Source organism: Cupressus sempervirens, chromosome 8 (assembly GCF_028749045.1).
Source record: "Cupressus sempervirens isolate cs-2001-9-10 chromosome 8, ASM2874904v1, whole genome shotgun sequence".
NCBI classification, from domain to species: Eukaryota; Viridiplantae; Streptophyta; class Pinopsida; order Cupressales; family Cupressaceae; genus Cupressus; species Cupressus sempervirens.
This window is the reverse complement of record NC_143125.1, coordinates 50,084,600-50,111,227: the sequence shown is the minus strand read 5'-3', so window position 1 is coordinate 50,111,227 and position 26,628 is coordinate 50,084,600. Positions and strand designations below refer to the sequence as shown.

At 36.5% G+C, this 26,628-nt stretch overlaps 1 protein-coding gene across 1 annotated transcript in view; it reads left to right on the top strand.

The window, feature by feature from the left end:
* The window catches only part of LOC149541559 (Thioredoxin superfamily protein), an 86,457-nt gene extending 71,812 nt beyond the window's left edge, over positions 1-14,645 (top strand). The window contains exons 5-6 of the mRNA XM_089796771.1: positions 8,549-8,614; positions 14,295-14,645. Of these exons, the coding sequence (XP_089652897.1) occupies positions 8,549-8,614; positions 14,295-14,387 (159 nt within the window). The 3' untranslated portion in view covers positions 14,388-14,645. The remainder of the gene's footprint in view (positions 1-8,548; positions 8,615-14,294) is intronic.
* The last annotated feature ends 11,983 nt before the right edge of the window (positions 14,646-26,628 follow it).

Genomic DNA, 26,628 nt, shown 5'->3' with positions numbered 1-26,628 from the left:
AGATGCACTCGCTAGAGCCCGAACCTTAGGTTCAACTAGATGTGATTGGCTCTAACACTGTGGTCACTATATCTTCCTCTTTGTTGGCCAAGGTCCAGCCAACCCAGCCAGTACAGCCAGCAAAAACAGTTGAGAGCATTGAGATGACACAGGTAGCATAGGCTGAGAAGATTGAGGTGATGGATAAAGCTAGTGCATTCCTACGACAACAATTTCGACTCATTCCTACAAAGGTCAGCCCCTCCATTCAGTCCCCAAGGCATGAGAGGTATCCCTAGGAGCAGCTGCCATATTAGAGCCACAGGAGGTGCGAGTACCACAGTCTGAGGATGTGCCCGAAGAGGAGGTGGCACCAGATGTGGACATGGCTACCACAGGAGAGGCAGAGATGGATACTGATAGGGAGTGGAACATTGACGATGTGGAGAAAGAGGATTATGGGTCGGATGAGGATAGATGCAAGTCATACATCAAAGCTATGTAGGTTGTGATGGAGGAGGATGGATCATTGCATATCAGGCTTTGACTCGTAGGAACTAGTTACATTTGATGCAAGCTTGTATTTGGGGGGTCTATCTTGAGTGTTTTCGCTCCTAAAATGACAAATCGTATACCTCGGCACAATTTGCCAAGCAATCTCAAAATTGAATCTACAATACTTCAGATATAGATCCCAAACCCTTATACTTCACCAAGGGCACAAAATTTCAGAACTTCAGAAGTGTCACAAAGACAACAAAGAAAGATAAGATAATCAAATAATTGGATTGCTTTTCTCATCAAATGTCCTCATTTATAATTTCCAAATGACACTAGTTTCCCAAAAGAACTCCACTTAAGAAGCTTCCTCTACACCACATTAAAATATAATAAAGTGCCATTAATATAAACTATTAATTGCTTTTGGCTCTGAAAAATGACATTTTCCACCATAACTTAATATTTTGACATGCAAGGCCACTATTTCTTGTTCCCATGATTTTTTTTTTGTCCCGGTTCCAATGAGCTATGATATTGAGGTGACCAACAAACAACACCAAAAAAAATAACAACCTCAGCGTATTTAGATGAATAATAATAATAATTCACCCATCTTGTGAAAACAATTGAAGAAGCATCAAAATCGAAATCTGATAACATCAAAGTGATCCTGATGATGAAAGACGATGAATGAATATGACGGGGTGACTTACTATAAATAGACTCTCCCTCCAAGATTCTTGGAGCCCAAACTGGAAGCTCCAAATAAAAACTGAGAGCATCACCCAACTCCTCTAACTCAGTTGAGCTCATCGAAACCAACAGTTTGACTTACTATAAATAATAAGTCCCTCAAATGGAGCCAAAACACACCATAGGTTGTTGAAAAGCCTATAACACCACAACTGAGACCCCCAAATCCCAATGTCAACTCATGAGGGTCATGATGGTGAACTAACCAAGCCAATTGCAGGAACCTGCTAAAAATAGGGACATTACAGTCCTTCCTCCCTAAGATTGCTTGTCCCTAAGCAATCCCAGAGAAAAATAAACATCACAGTCCACTTGGATTCGAAAGGTAGAACTGTGTACTATCCCCAAGCAACTTCTGTAGCACCAACACCCAAATAACAGGCATCAACATCAGAATCATTTGAAAACTGACCCTAGGCACTGATGAAGGCAACAACTCATTGGAACTGAACCCAACTGAAATACTAACACTGTCCACACCTGAGTCCCCATCAAATTGACACTCACACCCAACTGCACTGTGTAGATGGTAACAACCATAGGTACCTAAAACACTACCACCAACTCCAACCTCTACCAAACTGTCCTGGGTGTGTAGATATTGCAAGGGGTCTAACTTGCAGTTTTCAATCCCATCTGCAAAAGATTGTGCTAACCCATCCCATAATTGATAGTATGAAATTGGAGCCAACCCACACCAATGTGAAACCAAGTTCTCTACCTGTGGGTCAAAAGAAAAGTGTTGAGTACCCACAGTGTAATGCCGATAAAAAATCCAAATCTCTGTCAAGGGCTCATCATTATCAAACTAAGATTCAGAAGATGGCTCCAATCTTTGACTTCGAACTATTGGTTGGGTAGGATCCTAGGCAACCCTCTTAGCAAACCCAACCTCAAAATCCCTGTAGGGAAGCATGGTAGACAAAATCTCTACAATCTTTCCCGCCAACCTCTGAATAGCACGAGAGCCTTGGATGAGAGTACCCTTAGACATTTTGTATGAATCCTCCCACATATTTGAACTCTCCAAAAGATACTCCATGAAAGACTCTGTGTAATAGAAATTATATGTGGAAGCATCAATTTGCTCCTCTGCGACCCACAATTAATCCCTCTGAAAATGTGGAACTGCCAATTGTCCAATGGTACCAGCTATATGAAATGAAGAAATAGATCCGCTTCTGGCAGAAGCAAGCAAATCACCATGAAAGCTCGTCTCCATTGATGCTCTCACCTCCTTTGTACCTACTGCACCCATATGCTAAACGAATGTGTTGGCCACATTATCACGCCCATCATCCCCAATCGTAGAAGCAAACTCACCACCAACCACAATATGTAATTGAACAAGGTCTGGGGCTGGTGTCGACTTTACCCTCTCTAACTCCATGGTAACCTCATCCAACTGTGACTATGACTCCTGAAGAGCCAACTGAGTATAGTGAAGAGAGTCCACAGTCACCTCAAGCTCTTGGGTGAGCTCAACCACCTCCTCTTCTTTCCCTAACAATGCCTCATAACAGGTGCTACCCTACTTCATAAGGTAATCCCTGTTAGCAACTAATTGTGAGTAATTATGCTTCAAGATCTTGATAGGCTCTCAAAGCGCACGAATCTCTGCTAGTGAAATACTACTATCACTGTGCTCATCTGACATAGGAGCACCCCAACCAAATGCAGCCAACATTTGACGAATAGCATCACAATGCTCAAGAGCTGAACATATGTCACTATCACTCACCTTCAACTGACTAGCCATATGATGCCTATGTAACCCTTGCCTCCTATGTAAGCTCACTACCTCACTATCTGCACTGTGATAAGAAATTGAATCAAAACTACCCACCACAAGATCACTCATTGCATGTGTGCTATTGACCTCACACACATCTGCAATCAAGGTACAACTACTTGGTAGCTCAACCAACACCTCCTCTGAAGAAGTAGAAGCCCTCACTATACTGCACTCCTCGTGTGACTACTTCCTCAACAAAAAGTCCCTGTAAATCCTGATCCTGGGACCTATCCCAGACCTCCTTGGAGTCATCACCTGATACGTGACAAAGGATATCATACCCGATGCAGCTCATAGCATCATCCAACAAATCATCAGAAGTGTCCATACTCTTTGTATCCACATCTCCTAACAGATGCTCAACTGCCATCACCCGACTTTGCACACGAGTCAATGTCAGGCTGTGAATCAATAATGCTAGGGCATGAACCCACATCTGCGTTCTCTATTGCAACACCCAAATCACCAACATCATAGCTAGGTGAATTCATACATGCATAAGTCCCACCTGAGGAAACAATTGCCTCCTGCACTAGAACAACACTATGACAACTCACATACAAATCTCCAATAATAGTCCCTTTCTCAGGAGAGCCTGAAGGGTTAGTAGTAACAACTGCATCAACTGTCTCTGCACTAACTGCAACAACTACTCTGGGAGCTTCAACCTATTGAAGCTCAATGCCCCTATCCACCAAGGGTATTGACACATTTGCGGATCCTTGTGAAATGAGCCCATCATCAACACTACAACTAGGACTAGCAGGTGCCATACTAAATATAGGTACATTTGCATCATGGACACCTGTCAGGGAAAACTCAAGCTTCCTTCTCTGCAACCTCAATGTCGACCTTCTAAAGGCCAAAACCATATACCTCGCTGCCCTGTCAACCGTCTTTGGATTCAACAAGCTCTCCGACATCCTTTGCTGATGAAGCTTAAGTTTTTCTATACTCTCTCAAAGAATTTAATTTCCGCTATCTTCCTCACTACTCCACCAGCTTCCGAAACTACTAGGCCTCCTATATCTGTCCATAGCTAGAAAAAGCTAGAGTGCTGGTCACTTCCAAAACAACAGCAGATCTGAAATAATTAATATTTTCCTATCCCATAGGATCGCAGGAAACCTCTTTGATACCAGTGTATTAACCCCAACCAGTTATAACTTTGTCAAACACCAAATTCTTTTATAATTTAGTTGTTTGACATTTCGTCAAACACTTTGCAAGAAAGTACCGATACCATTGTAATAACCCAGCTAGCTCTCAAATAATCTGTGTTGAAAAATTGATTTATTTTTTTGTTCTTGAGGTTTTGCAATTTTGATACAACAATATAATAACAAACTAGAAGATTTTGCAATAATAATTTCAACTCAAATATTTAGATATTACACAGGGAATATATAGCTGAAAAATTCCAAATTTCAACATCAACTTAGATGCTGAGCATTTTCACAAAATACCAACAATCCAATTGATAAAATATCCCCTATTATCTAAATCAACAATACCCAAAAAAATTAGAAGCTACAATCTATGAACTTACTGGTAAGACATGTTGTGAAACCCTCTGAAATGAAGACTAACAGCAACAAAGAATTCTTCGACAAACAAATGCAACTGCAGATTTGGAAAATGCTGCTCCCAAAGTGTAGATAGAAAATAGCACCTAGCAACAAATATAAATTATCACTCAACCAACTACAAATTAACCAACACACAATTTGATATAACAATTATAGTGAATCCCTTCACAAATTCCAGAACAACCTCCAACAACAAGAAAAATTAAACTTCTTCTTAGCAATAGTTAATACTGTAAGAGAAATGACAAATCGTATACCTCAGCACAATTTGCCAAGCAATCTCAAGATTGAATCTACAATACTTCAAATGTAGATCCCAAACCCTCATACTTTAGCAAGTTCACAAAATTTCAGAACTTCATAAGTGTCACAAAGACAACAAAGAAAGATAAGATAATGAAATAATTGGATTGCTTTTCTCATCAAATGTCCTTATATTTATAATCTCCAAATGGCACCAGTTTCCCAAAAGAACTCCACTTAAGAAGCTTCCTCTACACAACATTAAAATATAATAAAGTGCCATTAGTATAAACTATTAATTGCTTTTGGCTCCAAAAAATGACCTTTTCCACCATAACTTTATATTCTAACACGCAAGGCCACTGTTTCTTGTTCCTACGATTTAAAACTTTTTGTCTCGGTTCCAACAATCTATGATACTAAGGTGACCAACAAACAACACCAACAAAAATAACCTCAACTTATTTAGATGAATAATAATAATTCACCCGCCTTACGAAAACAACTGAAGAAGCATCAAAATCAAAATTTGACAACACCAAAGTGATCCTGATGATGAAAGACGATAAATGACCCTAACAGGGCGACATACTATAAATAGACGCTCTCTTCAAGATTCTGGAGCCCAAACCGGAAGCCTGAAATAAAAACTGAGAGCATTACCCAACTCCTCTAACTCAACTGAGCTCATCGGAACCAACAGTTTGACTTACTATAAATATTAAGTCCCTCAAATGGAGCCAAAACACATTATAGGTTGCTGAAAAGCCTATAACCCCACAACTGAGACCCTCAAATCCCAATGTCAGCTCACAAGGGTTGCGATGGTGAACTAACCAAGACAATTGCAGGAACCTGCTAAAAATGGGGACATTACATTGTACTATAAAGCTCTATAAAAAATAATTTTGGAACACTATCAACAAACAAGGCCTTACTTTTACAACTATATTTAGAATTAAACCAATAAATGAGCTCCATATTTGACTTGCTTTCACCTTTGACAGATAATCCAAAATGAAAAGTAATTCATATATAATTATATGAAAAAAGGAGGAATCTCACCTACATCATGTTGCTCTTTAAACGAAATGTAATTATTCTAACCAAAAAATGAAATGAAGATGGAAATATTTTACGGACTACAAGACTTAATTATAATAAAAAACAAAATAAAAGTACTCAGAACATCATCAAAAGTATACTAGACTATCGGCTTAACCCTTGCACCCTTCAAAAGTGCAAGTGCTAGTAATAGGAATTAACAAATATCTCATATGCTTATGCTTCTTTAGTTTGATATTTGATATATTTGCTATATTATATTAGGCTAATATGACATATGTTATGTTTGGTATATATTATACATTGGTATATACATTACACTATAAATTGATAATTTTTCATATATAATCATTTATATATTATATGCATTATAACATATATTTATAACATTATTTGATATATTATGTTGATTATATCTAGTCATTGATAATATTATATTTTATTATATATATATAATATTTGTATGGGGATATTATTATTAAAATACCTTATTTATTTATTCATCTATTTTAATCCTAGTATTTTCTATTAAATTCTCTTTTATTATTATAATAATTTATTTGTTTCATAAAATTATATTATTCATAGGCAAGAGACTACAACACAATGGTAAATTATGAGCCTCTTATCCAAGAGGTCTAGGGTTCGACTCTACACAAGATTAATAATTAATCACATCACTTGATAATAATGAATCTTGGCTTCGGCCTCTTACCGTTCCCAAAAAAAAAAAAAATAATTCATTTAATAAAATTATATTATGTTTATTTAGTTATTATTAAATATTTTCACAGTAAAAGCCTTGGATATATGTTATTTGCTCATCACTTTGCAATTTTGTCTCTTAGAGACATCTCAAAATTGATATGAGAAGGTTGTGGATATTGCCAATAAGGTTTTAATGGGGAGACATGAAGAGATCTCTAAGAAGATAATCCTGAAGGGGTTTGAATGTATACAAGGTTGTGTAATGTCCAATTAGGGTTTGGCAATAAAATAAAGAGAACTTTGATTAAAGGAAAAAAACTTGTCAAGAGTTTTATACATATTAAGAAGGTTTGGCATGATTAAAAATGAAAAGCTTTCTTTGAATTTCTGCCAAAACCAACTTTCAAGACTCACTGTTTTTACTTATTGGTATATCTAGCTGTCACTACTTCTGAGGCATTGAAAATATTTTGAGAAGTTTACTTTTAGTGGCTATTTAGACTGATAATTTCTAGTCTGTCTTCGAGAAGGTCTATTGTTAGTTTATTTGTTATCCTTGTCAAGACTCTAATTGAAGGTTGCAAGAGCTAGGGTTTAATATAGTGGATAATTTTTAATAAATCTGCATTGCATGAAAGCAATCTGTTCTGAAGTTAGAAGTAGTTTAATATTAATCCATTTTAAGTGCTTTTGGCTCGTAGTTTTTCACTTAGAACAACTCATTCTATGGAATTAGTAATGCCTATCTTGCTTCTAAAGTTTTGTTCAAATGCTCTTATGTGTTATGATATTATGAGTTGAGTGCTAGTTAACTGTTCTTGAAAAATTTGTATTGTCGGTCTAAAGTTCATGTATGCAGTTTTGAATATAACTACCGTATTTAGCTCATAACATCTTTTGCATGTGTAGATGAAGTAAATTTACTGTAAATTGCAAGTTTTGTAATGCACTTCTCAGTGAAGTGGGTTTGGTAGTATTTTATGTCATCTCCCTCCTTTGATTTATTTAGTATTTTGTGTTGTGTAATTAATCCTAGCATTAATGATTTTTTAATCTGCTCAGTTTCTACCTTTAGCTGAAGTGCATTGATATGGTAGTTGTTGCAAGGTTTACTTTCAGTCAAATTTAAAAAGCATGAAAACCTCACTTTGAGAAAAAGTTAACTACCTTGTGCCCTTGTTCGAGAACCAAAAAGATAGTTTTTATTTTAACTATATGTTGTATATTTAAATTCCTACTTTCAATTTTTTTTGTGCAAACCACGCCAACAACCATTCTACAGATCAATAGCAAGTACATGCTGTTTTGATAGGGGTTTTCGGTTAGTTTTTATTTACCAGGAGTTTCCCCTTCTAATTGAGGAACAGTTTTACCTTATATTCTATTGCATTTTGTGTCACAATAGAAGGTGCAAATTAAAATACACAGTAGTAATAGTACAATGTCAAATAGTAACAATCTGGTTTCATTTCAGCAGCCAATCGATGTATCAATTACCTTCCCATGACATCCACGATTCAATGTCATTTAAGAGTTTGTCTTGCCAGAAACAATCATAGATGCACTGGATTTGAGAATTAAGTGTCCAAATGTGATTCACAAGACTTTTAGTTAAATACAAAATAACAAAGCTTTAGCTGCAAAATTAAAGAGGACACCAATTTGGGAAGAGAATTTTTAATTTTTTAGTAAAAATCTAAACAAACATCATTTTCTGAAGTTTGAGTTAGGTAACATGGAGAAATAAAAATGCATACATTTTAGAATCTCAAGATTTGTGACATTCAATGTTGTCACAGTTATCCTTTTCAATAGATTCAAGCTTTTATGCTTCTCGATGCCTTTTATGGTTATTGTGTGCCTTTCTTTTGTGCATGAAATGTTTTGACTAATTCTGTAAAATGGTTTCTGACAGGCTGATAAGCAAGGCAAGATTATAGACACTGCTCCCGTCACAAAATACACTGTTAAAGTTTTGCCAGTAAGTTAATAATTTGGACACTTCTGATCTATTTTCACTTCATTAAGTGATCCACCTTCGATAAGAAAACGTTGTCTCTAAAAATTTAGTAATTTTTTTTGTAACTGAGTATTAATGTAACGTGTTGATTGCTGGCTGTAGTCATTCCCTGTTAGAATGATATTTCAAATTAATGCACTTAATTATGTGTAGCTGAATTATGGAACTTTTCAGAACAATCGAAATAGTCAATTGCAAGTAAAACAATATCTTGAGATTGTATAATGAATTTTTTAGTTTATTTTAATAATTATGTTGTTCACTGATTGTCAAATCAACAAAATAATAATATATCATCAGTCTTCTTGTCTGCACAAAAATGATACAGAATATGTTGTTTTTTTTTATAATAGTTGCTTCTTGATTATCTCTTATTTTGTTTTGAATTCTCTAAGAATGACTAAATTTTTTTTTTGACATATAACAGAAATTTATTTGAATTTCAAAAGGGGTTTATGATTGTATCTTGAGAAGGCAACCAAAGTATCAAGAAGGCCAATCAGTATACTTGTCCAAAATGGCCTTACCAAAACCCTCTTCTTCATTTCTTTTTATAAAAGATATACCATGATTTAGTTGTCACCATTAAATTGTTTAATTAAGACCTAATTTAACTTCTAAATATCTTGAGTACTGATATATCTACTGTCAATCATTATTCTTACATTTTTTTATTGGACTCGAAGAATCATTTCACAACATTTAGCGCTTGTACTTTTGCTAATCATATCTTCAAACATTTATCTATGAATAGCACTCATGCATGGTGGCAATAATATTGGTATGCACCTTATATTTCGTAATGCCCGAGCACCTGTATATGGCATGGATGGCACACGTCTACAAGCTTGCAAGAAACAATAACCTATGTAGAAATGGTTACAAACTAACTTATATACAGTTGTACGTAGATTGTTTTATATCAGAAATGAAAATAGAAAGTAAAACAAATAATGAACGATAAGATACAACAATGAACAGAACAAAATATCCTGGGAAAACACTCCAAGTTGAGAGAGAATAAATCCAGCCGCAAATATATAACTTATATATTAACAAATATGCAGAATACTAATACAATTTTCCCAGAAACTATGCGAAACTGAAGTCATAATCATTACCCCTATGATTTGCAGATAATAAATGAGACACCCCTCCAATATAATCACACAACTATGTTTGCAGATAATAAATGAGATACCCCTCCAATATAATCACACCCCTATGATTGCAGATATTTTTACCAAACCACTTTCTAAGTCAGAGGTGGATAACTTCAGAAGAGAACTTGGTATGATTGAAAAATCAGAAAAATTGATCAATACATTCTTTTGATTGTAAAAATTTATGAAATGTGTACCTTTTATGAAAGTAATGTTTTTCAAATAGGTTACCTCTTTCGTGAAAGTTATTTTAAGGTGATCTTCTTAAATAACTAAATTTGTGCTATACATTTTGAGTAAGTTTTGTACTTAAATCATGAGAATATGTATTTTGTGATACCTACAAATATGTGCTTAGATGTCATTAAATTGACTATCTTTGAGTTGCTTGTATAAATACATAGTGGAGATATTGGTAAGTATGCATTTTGTGAGACTTATGACTAAGTGCTAGACATTAATTATAATGTCTTTAAGTTGTTTGTATAAATGCATGCTAAGTATTTTATCAACTAAGAGATTGGACATCATTAAATTGTATGTGTTTGTGTTGAGTAAAATATTAAGAGACCATTATCCTTGATTATCAAATTGTATTTATACTTCTTGACTAAGAGGGAGTGTTAAATGTTTTATAGTCAATTAGAAAAAAATTCTTCAGAGTCTATGTTTTTCCTCAAGTTCTTATATATGTCCAATTGTATTGCATTATAAACCATCGGTATTAGTGACTAACCGATGACAGTTCACCATCATCGGGTGGTGACTGTCTAAACGTCACCTCTGTTCAAGCTGATGCCGTGGTATAAGGTGGAACACGGTTCAGTTTAATAATTGAAAGAGGCAGATAAAACCCGAGTCACAATGGTTAAGAAGTGATGTACAAAGAAAGTAAATTCACGATATCAAAAGGCACAAAGAAGATAACAGAAAATTATAATAACAGCAGATTATAATAACTGGAAAGGAAGCACTCAAATTGTTATAACATATTGTGTAGTCATTTCAATCAGCCATCTATCAAATCTGAAGTTGAAATATAAGGAAGTATAACATTGAAGATTACAGTCAAGGATATAGTCTAAAATCTAATAAATGCTTACTATATTTCTCGAGGAATTAATGATCAATGGATGAAGGATGATGATTGATTATGTCCTTTAATGGTTGGAATGAAATCTTCTTTATACTTTATTGGTGAAAGAGTTACCACCTCTAATAAGAGTTGAGTCACCACTTTTCATTGTTGCCTTTGAGAATAATATATTATTCACCCAAATTGATCTCCCTTGAATGTCTTCAAACAAAACTTTCTACCCTTTATATCTTCCAATGTGGTGTAGAGTCACACCTCTTTATCATGGCCGCCCTTTGCAATGGTAATGACCTTTCACAATCACCATTTGTTGCAATCAGAACCCTTCATCTTTTCTGCCCTTTGAAGGAGTCACAACCTTTCATAATTGTCAATTTTTGAAAGAGTCATAACCATTCATAACTTTTTCCCTTTGAAAAAGTAACATCCTTATTTTCATCTCATTTCTTTTCTTTTCCTCTTCCATTAATTCTTACTTGATTTATAACTTCCTTTTTCTCTTCCTTCTCTCCCCCTTTTCAAATGAATTCCTCCTCCCTTTTATATTCCATTTTGAGGGAGTAACAACTTTTCAATTCATGCCTTTTGACCATTCATTAAATTTAACTAAAGTAATAATGTTATATTTTTAATTTTGTTATTTTATAATTTATTTTTATTCTTTTATATTTTAATTTTATTATTATTTATTATTAAATCCCATTTCAAAAAAGGAACATTTCATTTTGGTATTAGATATGTGATGGGATAACAATATTGCAGTTGGGTTGTTTAATCCAATTTTCCATGAAGTTGTTTGGGTGATTGCAATTGGAAGTTGCCAATGTGCAAGCTGTGGCTATTTGGTGGCATTGTTTTTGTGTCTGTGTGTTGCTTTGAATGATCAACCGATTGATATAGTTTGTGGCTCATTGTATTAAAGTTTGTGCACACCGGCTCTGAGAAACCCTTTCTAATTTTGCCATAGAGAGTGAAGTGTTGGGATATGGTATGGGGAGTGTATGAATGGGATTAGGTATTCTGTTTCAGACTTATTTTTGCCATGAGATACATTCTGGAACTGATAACCGTGGCTTTCTTTTCAAGTGTTGTCTGGGATTTCTAAGTTGCACTGAAGTTGTTAAGAGGTATAGATCAAAGGCACATGGAGTGATGAAGGATTGTAGGAATAATTAATAACTCCTCTCTGGGTATGGGCTGCATATTGAATAAATTATAATACTGTAGATTGGTGTGCTGTTGTTGCATATTCCAGATTGATGAACTTGTTCCTGCAATGTATTTCAGATTAACACTCTTTCAGACTGCAGTAATAAAGATCAGATGTTTACCATTTGAAATTCTATACATGTTGAATTATTATATCATGATTTAAGATAATCTTATTTTTGGTAGGAGTTTACATCCTATGTTATGCATCTGAGAACAATCGTTATTCTTGACTTATTGTCTGAAAGCTACCATTGCAATCTGAAATATTGCAAGCGAACAACTTAACAAAATGTCCATATTGTGAAAAGAGTGTCCGAGTAGAAGACCTTACAAGTGTTTGGTATAATATCAATGCATTGAATTGGGAAAGTAGGGAAATTGGTGTGAAACATGTCAAGGATTTTACACTCTTCAAAGTCCCTGACAACCATTCCCAGTAACTGTATTTTGCTAGTGCTAGGGTAATCAACAGACAAGTATGCAGGTGCTTTGAAGTTTGAACTTCCTGCAGACTCCCAGACAAACCCAGTAACAAATTTTAAATTTTCTATGGACTGTAAATTAGCACAACTGCTGACATTAGTTGCAGGTTTTATTCATATTATTTATGATGTGATTCTCACAATTTATTACAGTCCTTATATCCACATTCCAATTTCCGGTCGGTATTATAACAGTGTGAACAATGATTTTGAGTTTAGGGTGTAAATTGAATGTACAATGATAGACCTTGTCAGTCAACCTTATTTTTATAGACTGTATGCTATCACTGTTAGGTTTCTTAGCAGAAGGGTGTATTATAATATATTTCAGCCTCTAGTCAACTGGTAGTTTGTGGAGCATACAAGATGAAAATCAGAGTAGGTGGTAGTAGATGGTACAATCTCCTTTTCTACGGTTCAATTTTCGCAGATACGGGTGGTTTAAGTTTACATGGCTATGATGCCAGAATGTTTGTTACTTATTCTTCTCACCCAGAATGAAACCTATTAACAACAATGGTAATAACAATGAACACACCAAGTAACAGATAAGTCAATGCTTTTATATAGGTAGTATATTTGCAATTGTTTGGCATAGGAAGGCCCTAATCGTTATGAATGCCGAAGTGTGGAAGGAGTCCCACTGTACAGACTGTACGGTGGAGGTAATCACCGTGGTGAAGAGATGAGGAGGTCTACCATACGGTGAGGAGGTTGTTTGGTACGTTGAGGAGATTCTGTATAGTGTGCCAAGTCAACAGTGTTTTGTAAAGTCATGCGTTGTGTACAATGAAGATTGTAACCAATATGGTGAAGGGTACGGCGAACACAGTACAATGAGCACAGTACGGCAATGACTGTGCAGTAAGTTGGTAGACTGTTGTGACGGTTAAGATACTGAATTCTGAAATGAATTGCAGTACGTATTAATCGCTGCAAGAATTCATTAAAATTTATGAAATGAAAAAGAACCAGGTTGATTGGAGGCAATCTGAGCCTGTGCAAAAACCAGAGATTTGTATGTAAATTATTTACTGTAATACAAGTTGCTCGGGTTTTTTTTGTGGTGGTAGGTTTTTTCCCAGGAGGGTTTCCCACATTAAATCTTGTGTTTTCTCTGTGTTCTGTTTCTGATATCTTTATTGTTTTATCTACTTGCATATCTCTGGAACTTTAGTCGTAGCTTATTTCCCTGTCATTCAGCATTGGAAAGCGTTTCCACACCATTGCTTTCCTTACACAAATCAGCCTACCTTCTCTGAATTAGACTTGCTTTTTAAATGATAATCCAAATGGTTCCTGGTTATTCAACATTTTTCAACCAATATAAAGACTTACATTGTTACTTGATGCCAACAGAACAGAATAGGTTGCTATAATATAACATTATTGATATACATCTCTCTTTAATAGAAGGCTATTTGTTTAAAGTTCTTTATTTTGGTCTAGTTGTATTCCTTAAAGAATAAGGAGTACAAATTTGTTTTGCATACATATTTTTATAAAAACTTAAAATAAATCAGTTATCATGAAGCAGCAAATTGCAGTCCCGAAGCTGGTGATATAGGCATGTGTGTACATACATTGCATATATATAATATATATACACACAGATATGTGTGTGTACTAATACACACATGAAAGATATTTTTGTTTCTCATGAATTGTTTTATTTCTGTGGCTTGCAGTTCAATTATGATGTGAGTCCCTATGGATTTAGAGAGTTTTTCAAGCGCCATGGTATATCGCCTCAAATGCCTGTGCAAGAAGATGCACAATAGCATATCCTTAAGCAATGTTTAAGAGCCAGTAGGAACTAACATCTGTTGTTATTGCTGTGGCTCTCCATGGCTTGTAACTATTTGTTATTTGCATAAAGGTATATATATTTTGAGAAGGTGGATGTTATTCAAATGATTTTTCTATTAGCCTAGGAGAATTTTTGATATCCAATCTAACACAATTATTTGTGTACTGGCAAGAATTTAAATTGTACAGTTGAATTTTCTACATATTGATCCAAATTAGATTATTTATCATGTTACCTGCCTATATTATATTTTCTTTAGTTTAGCATTACCAATACTTTGACAAATTCCTTTCTAGATATTTTGGCATCACCTTTTTGGTTCTTCATAGAGCAGTTCTCTCCCAAGAACTTGTTTGGAAAAAGTTGAAGTTAGACTAGAAAATACCTAATAGCTATGCTATTGAGTTTAAGGTCAGGGTCAACTGCTTGTATTAAACTGGTTTTAGATCAATTTTTATCCACACTTCAATTTATTGGCAATATTTGCTATGTGTACTGTTATTCAAAAGACGGGTTTGCTTTTTTCATGACGCTGTTTCGTAGATATTTAGATTCATTTCAAATTCTATCACGGTATCACCATTTGTTTTAATGGTTAATATTTTATTGATGCCCAGCTAAAATCAAAAGGTGGTAGTCATATGTTCAGCTAAGAAAGTTTTGAAAATATCATTTGTTTCAAGTTTAATCAATTTTGACTATAAATTCAGTTTCAAATAATTGAGCATTAAAATATGATTTAAGCTTTAAATTATAGACACATTTGTTTTGCTACCAGATTGCAGCAATATAAATTGATAAGCAGATGTTCTCATAGAGGAAGGGTAGTTACAATTGTTTGGTATATGCAGGCCCAAATCAAACTCCCTTCTTTGACATAGATTTAATTTAAATGACAATCGCATGGTTATTGGTTATACCATAGCAGCAAACTGCTCATGGGGGAAACAATCGGCAAACCATATATTTTTTTAAACAAATAATTAAAAAAAAAAAAAATGTAGAAGAGGGAATCAAAACAAATGGAAAAAAAAAAGTATTTAATAGAATGTAGAAAAGAGGGAGAGACTTATTATTATTGGAATTGAAAGGCATTTCAGTAGAATATAGATATTCAAAACATCTAGGCTGTATGATATCTGTGATCTACAAGACAATTTTAAGGAAAGGTCCAAGTAGAACCCATACATTCTAAAAGAAGAATTCGTGAAAAACCATGCTTGGATGTTAGATTTCAGAAACTTCTTGAATTTTGTACAAGTAAAATATAAACGTGCAAACCATATGCTTAGCTGAATGTTGGGCATCATATTGTTGGATTATGAAACTATATAAATCTTCCATAGTTAAGATGTCACCTTCTAAAACGACCATTTCTCATGTTGAAATACTTTTTGATAAGGAAACTCCATTTCAATTTCACACTCAAGACATCTTAGATTAACAAAAAAGGGTTCCTTGAACATGTTAATTTTGTAGACAGTGTTTTCCCAAACTATATTCTTGCATATAGATGTGGATAATTTAAAAACAACACGAGCTTGACGAGTTTTAAATGATTCATCTCCAATGAAAATGATATGATTAAATGTGTGGCAAGAGTCTGTCTAATTTCATTTCTACAACCCCTTTAATAATAATAGTTTGTGAGATTTGACTTGCATAGCTCCAGTCATTACTAGATTATAATGCAAATTGATAAATCCTGTTCTTTCGGTAAAAGCATACTTGATTGAACCAATGACAATTGGGCATGAAAGACAACTATACATGACAAGGTCTATAGTTTTCAAATGTTCCATCTATAGTCCTTGAAGGAAGGAATATGTCTCTCTACATTGGTCAGGCTTGTACTTTAAGATACCCCATCAAGATTGTCTATAGTAGCATGCCCTCATGTCATCTTACATTTCACATGCTTCTACTTAGAGCATAACTTCAAGAGATGATTCTTATCAAGGGAACACTTAAAAGCCACTCAAGGGTCCAACTATTCACCACCCTTGTCTACAAACATTTTATCAAGTGCATTTTGTACATCATCTTGCCCACTGGCCAAAGGGACACTTGATCAAGTGTATTTTGCACATCGTCTTGCCCACTGGTAAATCTTTCCACCCATTCTGAAAGATCTTAAAAAATGGTGTCGACAATTCAAGCTAAGGCAAGCTGCAAGATTATTCATATTCAAGTCATTCTCAATACCAAGTTCATCAAAGCCAACTTCTTCCACATTCCTGACATTGATAAAAAACACTAAATTGTTCTCACGATGTTGATCGCTCATCATGCATACCCTCTGCATTTATCTCCTCTGACTCAATGACCGACACTTATACTAGTTAGGCACATGCAGTACAATGTGGAGTAAATAAATTCTAAATAAGTAAACTTGCTGAATTGTCAAAGAATCTATTTTCAAGTAGTTTTCTAACTTAACTTTTGAAACCTTACGATGGAGAGATTTTGAGGGTTTTATCAAAACATGCAATCTTAACGTGTTAACATACCTTTAAACTCATAATACGGACACAAATTTGAAAAAAATCATCATCATTTTTATATTTATATGTAACAAATATCTCAAGAGCAATAATGTATGTAGGATTACATGAGGCAAAAATAAAAAATTACAATGTTTCTAGGCACTTAATGGTTATAAGTTTTTGAATTTTCAAACATTCACACCTTCTTGGCTTCACTCTTTTGTTTTTAAAATATATTTTCCCCATTTAATATTTGCATACAACTCTTATGGCTGCCTTGAATACCTGTAACACATTTGCAAATTCTTCATTATCAATTTTCACTCTTTGAAATTCCTTCAAAAAGAATGAAATAAAAACATAGTTGCTTCCAAAATTGTGTGGTCAAAAGCCTGTGAGCCTATGAGCTGAGCCACCTTTGTTGCCGCTACATTTTGCTGCCGTGGCCTACTGACGCTGCTCACAAGCCACCTGCCTGTGGACCGCTATCCTTTCTGTGAGTAGGCCCATGCCATTTGCCACCACTGTCTTCTACCATTGAGACTTCTGCTGCTTGGGAACAGTTGGTGTTTGTTGTGCTTTGCTCATCCTTGCCGTGGTCTGTTCGGGAGTTGTCTGTTCGGGAGTTGTCGTTGTTGCTTTGCTCCATTGCTCCTCACTCCTTCCACGTCTTCTGTAAAGAGACTCTACTATAGGAAAATTGCCAAAAACTGGTTTGGTGCCAACGTTTTCAAACAGGTTTTGCCAACCTTTCAACGGATTGTGCATCACATTTGGTTCTAAATTCCTTGCTTGCTACCATTCTCTTGACTTAACCTCACTATTGTGTGGAGGCATTTGGTGGAATTCAACACATCTATTGTGGAATCACGACACGTCTTGAAATGGTTAGCTATTTATAAACTATTTGATAGAATGCTTGGTTTGTGGTAAAGCTATGAGTTTCCAGGGACACTTTTCTTTTTGCGAGCGTACCTTCCTTCTTTATGAGCTACGACACCCTTATCTAATCCATATACACTCCAGTAGCTTGTTGAACACTTCAGTGGAGTTTGATAATGTTGTCTTGCAAAATGTTGTTGCTCAGTCAACTTCACTCTATATTAAACTCACAGAACGGTTGGCTTTGTTGGAATTCGAGAACCATACTCTACGAGATACTATGCAATCTCTAGTTGCTGAAAATACAGGGCTCAAGGCTAATCTGGACTCTTCTACCATGCAGCTTAGGGAGTTAGACACTATCAAAGAGAAACTATCGAAGATTGTGCATAGGCATTCTTCACTGTTAATGGAGACTGAATTGAAGGTGAAGTCCTTGGCTTCTTTATATAGCTTTGCAGCTAAGGCTCCACTTTCAAATGTTGAGAAGTTAGTACAAGGGAAGATGGAGGACGAGCGGGTTAGGTGGACCCGTGAACTAAACCTACGAGTCTATGGTCTCTCCTCCATTAATGATCCCTTGACTGTTGGATACTCTTTCCTCAAGGATCAGTTGGACATTGCAGACATCACTCTTGACAGGTGTTGGTTAAGCCTAGATGGTACTCTCTTCATTTGGTTCCTCTCCCTCTCTGACAGTTTGTGGGCTCTTAGGGCAAAGAGAAAGTTATTCTTTCTTTCCTCTAAGGTTTACCTAGATGAGGACCTCACTTGATCATAGGTGGCAGAACTCAAGCAAGCTTGTGCCCTCATTGTGGTAGCCAGACAAGAGGGTAAATATGTAGTCATCAGAAATCTAAAAGCAGTAATCCACAACTCCTTTCCTACAGGTTGGGTTTTGAGGGCAGCTTCTAAGGCCAAATGAGAGGCTCAACGATAGTTGAGCATAGGCTCTTTGTGCCTCAATTGCTATAATGGTAATGGTATCCTCTGGTCTATGCCTGGCTTACTTAGTAACACTATTAGTTCTGTCGACCTTCTTTTTATTACAGAGACATATGAGAGCCCCATGCGTCCTCTTCCTAATATTTCTGGCTATTAGTGGCTCTCCTCTTTTAGAGACAAGGTCCAGTGCTCTGGTGGGTCGCCTATCTTATTGGAGACCACCTTTTTAATACTATTTCCTTAGTTCACTCCAACAACTATGCTAGGTTCACATGGATTCACATTGATCGAGGGACCTTGCTCTATAGAGATACCTATATCATTGTCTGCTACTTCTCACTAGCATCTTCGTACTATGTAGTTCACAACACTGAGGGTGGGGACCCCTATGAGGACCTTCTTGAGCACATTACCAAATTCTCTGCCATGGGGGACATCATTTTGGGAGACTACAACACACAGACTAGAGACCTACAATCTCCCCTCCATGATCGTAGGGTTGATCCCATGTGTACGACTGCTTCTAATCCTAGTTCTGTGGGTTTGTATTGGCTCTTCGAGGATTGTCTGGGGCCCTTCACTAGGTATGGTTGAAATTTACTTCAGCTTTGTGAATCATTTGACTTAGTGATTTTGAATGGGCTCTCTTGCTTTCCTGGCTCTGAACTCTTCACTTGTTGGCCACATGGTGATGGTGCTAGTGTTGTGGACTGTGTTCTATCTATGACCTCCTTCTTCCCTCTCATTGCCGCTTTACCATCTCTCACCTTCCTCTGGCTGACCATGCCCTCCTTAGCATCATCCTTCGGGGACCCTTGACACTTCCTCTCCCTTGCTTATCTGCTTCTTACCCCTCATCTTCTAGCAACCTCCCCCTATGCTTGCACTTCTTTTCGCTTCATTGATGGCGACACAGAGCTCTTCATCCATCACCTTAGACAACTTCTCCCCCAGGACCCTTCTCCGACTTTGGGGATGTCACCTCCATGTTCCACTCACTTGTGTTTGCCTTGTGGGAGTCTACCCTTCTCTTTATTCCCTACTGCACCTCCTTGCTCACCCCTCGCCCCACTCGCAGGACTTGCCCCATGAACCAGTGGTTCGATGAGGACTACAAATCCTTTCACCGCATGCTTCACTCTACTCCACCCACTTCTTCTTACTTTTCCTCTTAGTTGAGGCTCGACTACCGCCGCTTTCTTCACCATAAGAAACAAAAGTTCACTTTGTTGCAGTGTAGATCTCTTTGTGCCACGTTCTTCTAGTCTTCAAAACTCTTTTGGTGTACCATGTTTCCTCGCCACCCCCCCTCCCTCCACTTTGGACCTTCACTCCCTTGCCTCTCACACCACCTTCTATGATATTCCTGGCCAACCCTCTCTCCATCTCATCCTCCCCCCCACCCGTTGTCATCTCTTCTCCTTTTCCCACATTTGTGAGGCAATTAGAGTTATGAATAGTAGCAGAACTCCAAATGAGGAAGGATTCCAAGCTGAATTTTTCAAGTTGGGTATCTCTGTCCTAGGTCCCTTTCTTACAGTGTTATTTAATCGAGTGGTTTGTGTCGGCTTTCTCGACTCTTAGTAACAACATATTATCTATTTGATCCATAAATGTAGGCCAACTTTTGACCTCGGGAACTAAAGGACCATCATGGTTGGGCATACCTTCGCCAAACTCTATTTGATTGTGTTGAATGGTATCCTGTCTAGAGAGTTTGATTAGCAACATTGTTGGGTTAGAGGTCAAGATGGGTTTTGTGTAGATTTTTAGACCACTGATCACATTTTGACCTTATGAGCCATCATTGAGGAGGCTTGCCATCGCTCCATGAAAGTTTACTAATATTTTGTTGACATTCGCAAAGCCTTTGACTCTATTCCTCGGCCAGCTCTCTTTCAGTGTCTTAGGGACATTGGGATCTCATAGATGATCCTTACAACTATTACGAGGTTATACGAGTGTGTTGTGGGAAGATTCAAGACTCCACAGGGCTTCTCTAACCCTATCTAGAGCACTATTGGGGTGAAACAGGGCTGCCCACTCTCTTTGGCATCTACATCGACGAGCTTGAGGCATTTTTTCATGATTGCTCTCTCCCTAGCAATGGTTGTTACTTCCATCAGGTATTGATCTCTATTCTCCTATTTGTGAATGATGTGATTCTCCTAGCATCTTCCCTCGATGGTCTTCAATGGCTCCTTGATGGCTTGGTCTCTTTTTGTGACTCACGTGAGCTAGTTGTAAATTTGGACAAGACTTAGGTTATGGTCTTCAATTGTTTGAGGAAATCACACCTCCATTTTTACTTCCAGGGTATCGAGATCGAGATTTCATCTTCATATACTTACTTGGGGGTTAGTTTTCTGGACCTCAGTTCAGCTTGAGACTAGCCATGCAACCCAAAGTCAACAAGGGGCTCAACTCCCTTGTTATTCTTGAGCGACAGTGCTTTCAACACCACTTCCAGGACACCACGACTAAGATGTCCCTTCTTGACTCCTTAGTCAAGCCGATTGTCCTGTATGGCTCTAATATTTGGGGCCCCTCCCTCTTGGAGTCTAATTGGGCCTCTGTTGAGAGAGTCCAAACTCTTTTCCTTTGGTGCATTATCAGATGTCATTGGTCCACATTGTACAACATTGTTCTAGCAAAGTTTGGTGCTCACCCTTTCAGATTGGGGACCATCTTTGATTTAGTTTGGCTTCTTCACCAGCTTCGGAGCTTCGCTGATTCCTCTGATGGTCATCATAGATATTCCTACTTGGCTTACTGTTCCTCAATGGAGGTTGCGGGTTCGAACTCTGGTCACAGGTCTCGTTACTGGTACACCTGGGTCTTTGCCCTCTTGGGTTCGATTGGTATTAGTTTGGATCGTCTTCCCCCCTTTTAGTTTTCTCTGGACGCTCCAACCCATCTTCTTCCACATCAGCAAGAGTTGAATGAGCATGTTAGACTTGACATCTACAGACAATATGTTATCATGACCTAGAGGAATCCCCGAGGTGGGCTCCACCCGTGTATGGCCTTCTATGCTGAGCACTTCCTTGATATCCACGACGGGATTATCTTATGCCCCTGGTACCTCACTCATTGTTGGACTCACGCTCTTCGCATCTCCTTGAGATCTCACTGGCTACGTATTTAGGCTAATCACCAGATTGACAGGGAGGGCAAGATTTTTCAGTTTTGTCACCTTGGGGAGGTTGAGACCGGTTCTCACTTTATTTTTCATTGTCCAATTTACTATGAGATTTGAGAGAGATGTTAGAAATAGGGATTACTGATAAGGGGCGGGGTGGGGGGGGTGTGAATTAGTAATCTACAAACTTTAGTTGCCAAGTGGATATTATTTCTTACTTTAAACCATACATAACAAAGTGATAAAGTAATGTTGAACAATAATAGTAACAATGCACAAAGATAACTCATAACACCATATTTTGTTAATTAGGGAAACCCTGGCCAAGCAAAAACCCTGATGGGGATGATAACCACTAGATAATATATTGATATATAAGTTCCTTGTTAGAAGATGAACCCTATTAGGAGTTAATGAGAAAATTCAGTATAAGGAGCCCTTGTTAGGAGACTTTGAATCCCCATTAGGAGTTGTAGCACAGTAGATGCAAGATGAGCCCATTGCCCAAACATGCATTTCCAATTACAAGAAGAGCACACTGCCCAAACAAGTAATCAGATTTCTGGAATATAGATTCTTTCTCAGTTTGATCTCAGATCACAAAATAGCTTCACAAATTTCACATATATCGCTTTTAGAAAAGTTTGCATACAATTGCTCAACACAATTTCTCCAAGATAGCACACTTGAATTCGCAAAATGTTGTTTGCATAAATACCATGCCTTTACACAAATTGCTTCTAGGTCGGCTAAGACCACAATATGCTTTTCCAACTTAGAGTAAACGTTTAGGATGTCGGCCCTAATTGTACAAGTAATTATTTTGTAAACAAAATAATTCCTTTCCTTTAATTTTGCTTTCTTGTTTTACTACTAAAATATGAATATCACTTTTTTTGTACAGTCTGTACTGACTTTTGAGGTTATACACATCATCATCAACATGTATACTATCTCCATCTAGCTTTGCTAGTCATAGTATGACATCAACAACAAGTTGCAAACAAAACAATACACTACTGTATACCAAATTCATACTTAGACAATTTCTGAGTACCAAAAGCTAAGTATCTTTATTTCTGAGGTTTCCTGTAAGTATGCACATTATGTGTTGCCATAAATGACAACAATTACATATCTCCATTAGCCACTTGTCAACAATCTGCCCCTTTGGCATTGATGGCAACAAAATTGAGAAAATTGGCTAAGTATCAAAAACTTAAAATAAATAACACATTACATTTATTACAATTTGTCCATCTTACATATGCTCCTTATAATATACTTTCATACTATTTTCTCCTCCTTACCTGATTTACTTACTATTTTCTATTGTATCTTATCCCCCTTTGACATCAATGACAAAGGTTAAGATGTCAAAAATTGTCCAAAAACTATCCAATTGTTGTCAAAATATTTGTAAACATCTGCTTTAAATTGATAGTATCTTCATGCAATCATCAAAATTTGCTTTTAGATTGTCCATACCTTTTGTCCATGTATCTTTGGCTGATTTAGCAGAGGTGAGAATTGCACATAAGGCATATGATGCAATCTCATCTGCATTAAGGTCAAAGTATAAAGAGTTAGAATAAGTGTCCTTGGCCTTGACACATTCCTCCAACTGTTTCTCAACAAAAGAAAATTTCAGAGCAATAGACTCTCTAAAATCCAATACTCTTCAAAATTTTTTCCTTTCGAAGTTCCAATTTCCTGATATCACTCTGAATATTGGCCACTTGTGCTTCAAAATCATTAATCTTACTAGTTGGATGTTGTATTTGGCTAGATAGAGCTTCTAGCTCACTCATCTTTCCTTAAATCTGACTTTCAATGTCCTTAGTCAACTTATAAGATACGGTACACTTAATGTACAACATCTTGCCATTTGGTTGACACTTCCAAAGTTCCTTGATACAAGTATCAAGACTTATCAAATCATTCTTAATATTTTGACAAATGGTGCTAAACAAGTTAGCATCATGTGAGGTTTGTGCCTTTGTTTCTACAACACTCAACAAATTAGTGAATTCTTACTCAAATGACTTTAGCATTGCATGTGCCCTTTGTTCTGGATCTGCTTCTGTGTGCTACATTGCCAAAATACTATGTAATCTATTAGTAACCTCCATCAAGGTTCTCTGTAGGCTCTTCACTATCTTGTTGTTCTAAATAAGCTTTGATAAAGATGAGATAAATTCAGTTTGATCATCATCATTAGTTGCCAGGCTGGCAAGCGAAAGCAGAGTAGATGAACTAGAAGGTTTAGTGTCATCCTCCCTTTGCTTCTTCTCAGTTGCCCCTTTGACTCTTATTTCTCCTTCCTCTTTCTTTTCTTTTTCCTTTCTTTCTTTTTCTTTCTTCTCATCTTCTTTTGTTTTCTTTTTCATTTCTTCTTCAATTAATCTTTTATTTTCTTCCTCTATTTTTCTTTTCTTCTTATCTTTAAGCAATTTTCGCTTGGCCTCTTCTACTTTCTGTTGGGTGATGCGATGCGCTCCCCTACCCACAGGTGGTTAATTATGTGGTGTTCCATGTTCACTAACAGTCATGGCTTTTGGTGCAACGGCAAATGGGCCCTACAATTGGTATCAGAGCCTGGTTTTGGCCTGGTCATGGGTTCAAATCTCTCCGGTGCCTTCCCGACCCATGTAAGCACTTGGTATGCGCGTCGAGGGAGAGATTGTTGGGTGATGCGACGCGCTCCCCTGCCCACAGGTGGTTAATTATGTGGTGTTCCATGTTCACTAACAGTCATGGCTTTTGGTGTAACGGAAAATGGGCCCTACACTTTCCTCTTCTCTTCCTCTAATAACCTCTTGTCTTCTTGAATTTGCCTCAGTTTGTCTTCTATATCCTCGATATGAGGTTCATTCTATTCAGAACCTTCAAATGGATTCGTATCATCAATGTTAATGGTAACATTGGTCTAATCTATTTGCATTGTGTTACTGCTCACTAACACTTCCGAGGTTCTAGATGCTAGTGAAGATTTTGCCTTAGAGTTTGTCATCATTTGACTTATAGCTATTGCACTCTCACTTCTTATCTTGTCTTTCTCGTCCACCATAAACAAAAATGGTCTTACTTTGTTCCTCAAGTTGTAAGGTGCAAGATTGTTCAATAATCTCTTGACTTCTTCTTCGTCATCAGTCTTCCATATTGTTCTTAACATAGACTTCCGAAGTTCCAAGTCCTCTTCTCTAGTTGGTGCCTTCTTTTCTATAAGTCCATCATAGACCTTTTGGTTTACTATGCCTTCAATATCCTTCAATTTTAGATTATTGGCTACAATGTATCTCATAGTAGAGATATCAATTTGATCTTTCTCAAAGTTGTTATACAAATCATAGAATTTGTTCATTTGAACAAAGTTACCCTCATTAGCAATAGCTGAGTTTATCTTCTCTATCTTCGGCTTCTAGGGTTGCCAAGATTTTTGTGCTGACTACTTTGAAGTTGTCACCTTCTCTTTTTGTTTGGCTTGTTGTTGTTGTTGTTGTTCTTCACTGGATTCAACAATTGTCAACAATGTCTTTTGCCTTTTTTTGGTCTAGTGGCTTGTTGTTTGACCCTTTTAGTCTTTGTTGTCACAACATCCACTAATCTCTCAGATTTTCTCTTCGGTTCACTTGTCTGAGCATCTGAACTGTTGCATACATAATGCTTTGTTCTGAAGATGTCTTTGCAATAGATACTGAAAAAGGTTGCACATTCACTATACCTTGCTTCATGGTTTGCCTAACTTCTTGTGACTCACTCTCAGTCATAGCTGCCTCTAATAAAGATTTCTTCATTATAGTTTCTATCTTCTTATGAGATGCCTTCTCTAAAGATGCTTGATAAGCTGACTGGGTAATCTCATCATAAGTTCCAAATCTATATTTTGCTTGGCCCTTCTCTGATTTCAACAATAAATCAATAGATCCAACTATTATTTCATCACTCAATTCATAACCGAAGGGATCAAGAAATGTTTCCTGAGGTTCTAGTGCTTGAATATAAGTAAAATTTGTATCAACCATAACACAAATGTCTTCCTTAAATCTATTTACAATTGCAGGTGCAATTTTGAATTTTTGCCTCATTTCATTATGAAATGTTTTCATAATCAAATTTCTACTATCCAATATCTTATCTATTGGATGTCTTCTACACACTTATGTGATCTTTTCCACTATACACCTATCACTGCTCATAATCTTTGTGACTGATAAATATGGAAATCTTTTAAGCACATGAAAGAATATGTGATTAATTAGTGACTGAAATCTAAACACACCATTCTTTGTCCTCTTGATCTTTTCTAGGTTCTCTAGAAGTTGCATTCTTAGAAATTCACTAAGATTTACTTGTTCCTTCTCAACACATATCTTGTAGGCTACATAGATGAATCTGGCTGATAATTCATCAATCCTTGAACTTGCACATATAAAATAGGAAATGATTCTACTCAGGAATCTTAATTCATCTTTCTTAATAGTGCTAATCACCATGGCCTTTCCATTATATACTGCATTTGTGTAGCTCTCAACTCTCTTCTTAACCATTTTCTCACCTATAGGTACGCTGCCTTGTTTACAAAGACCGGTTACCTCATGAATAAGGTCGGCTAAGATATCAACTACACTATCTTGCATCCATAGTTTTTCATCATGTATTCTACTTAGTATGATTTGTGTCCACTCATCTATGTCCAATTCTCAATAGAAATGATATTTGAACAGATCTAGTTCCTTCAAATGTTCAAATCTGGG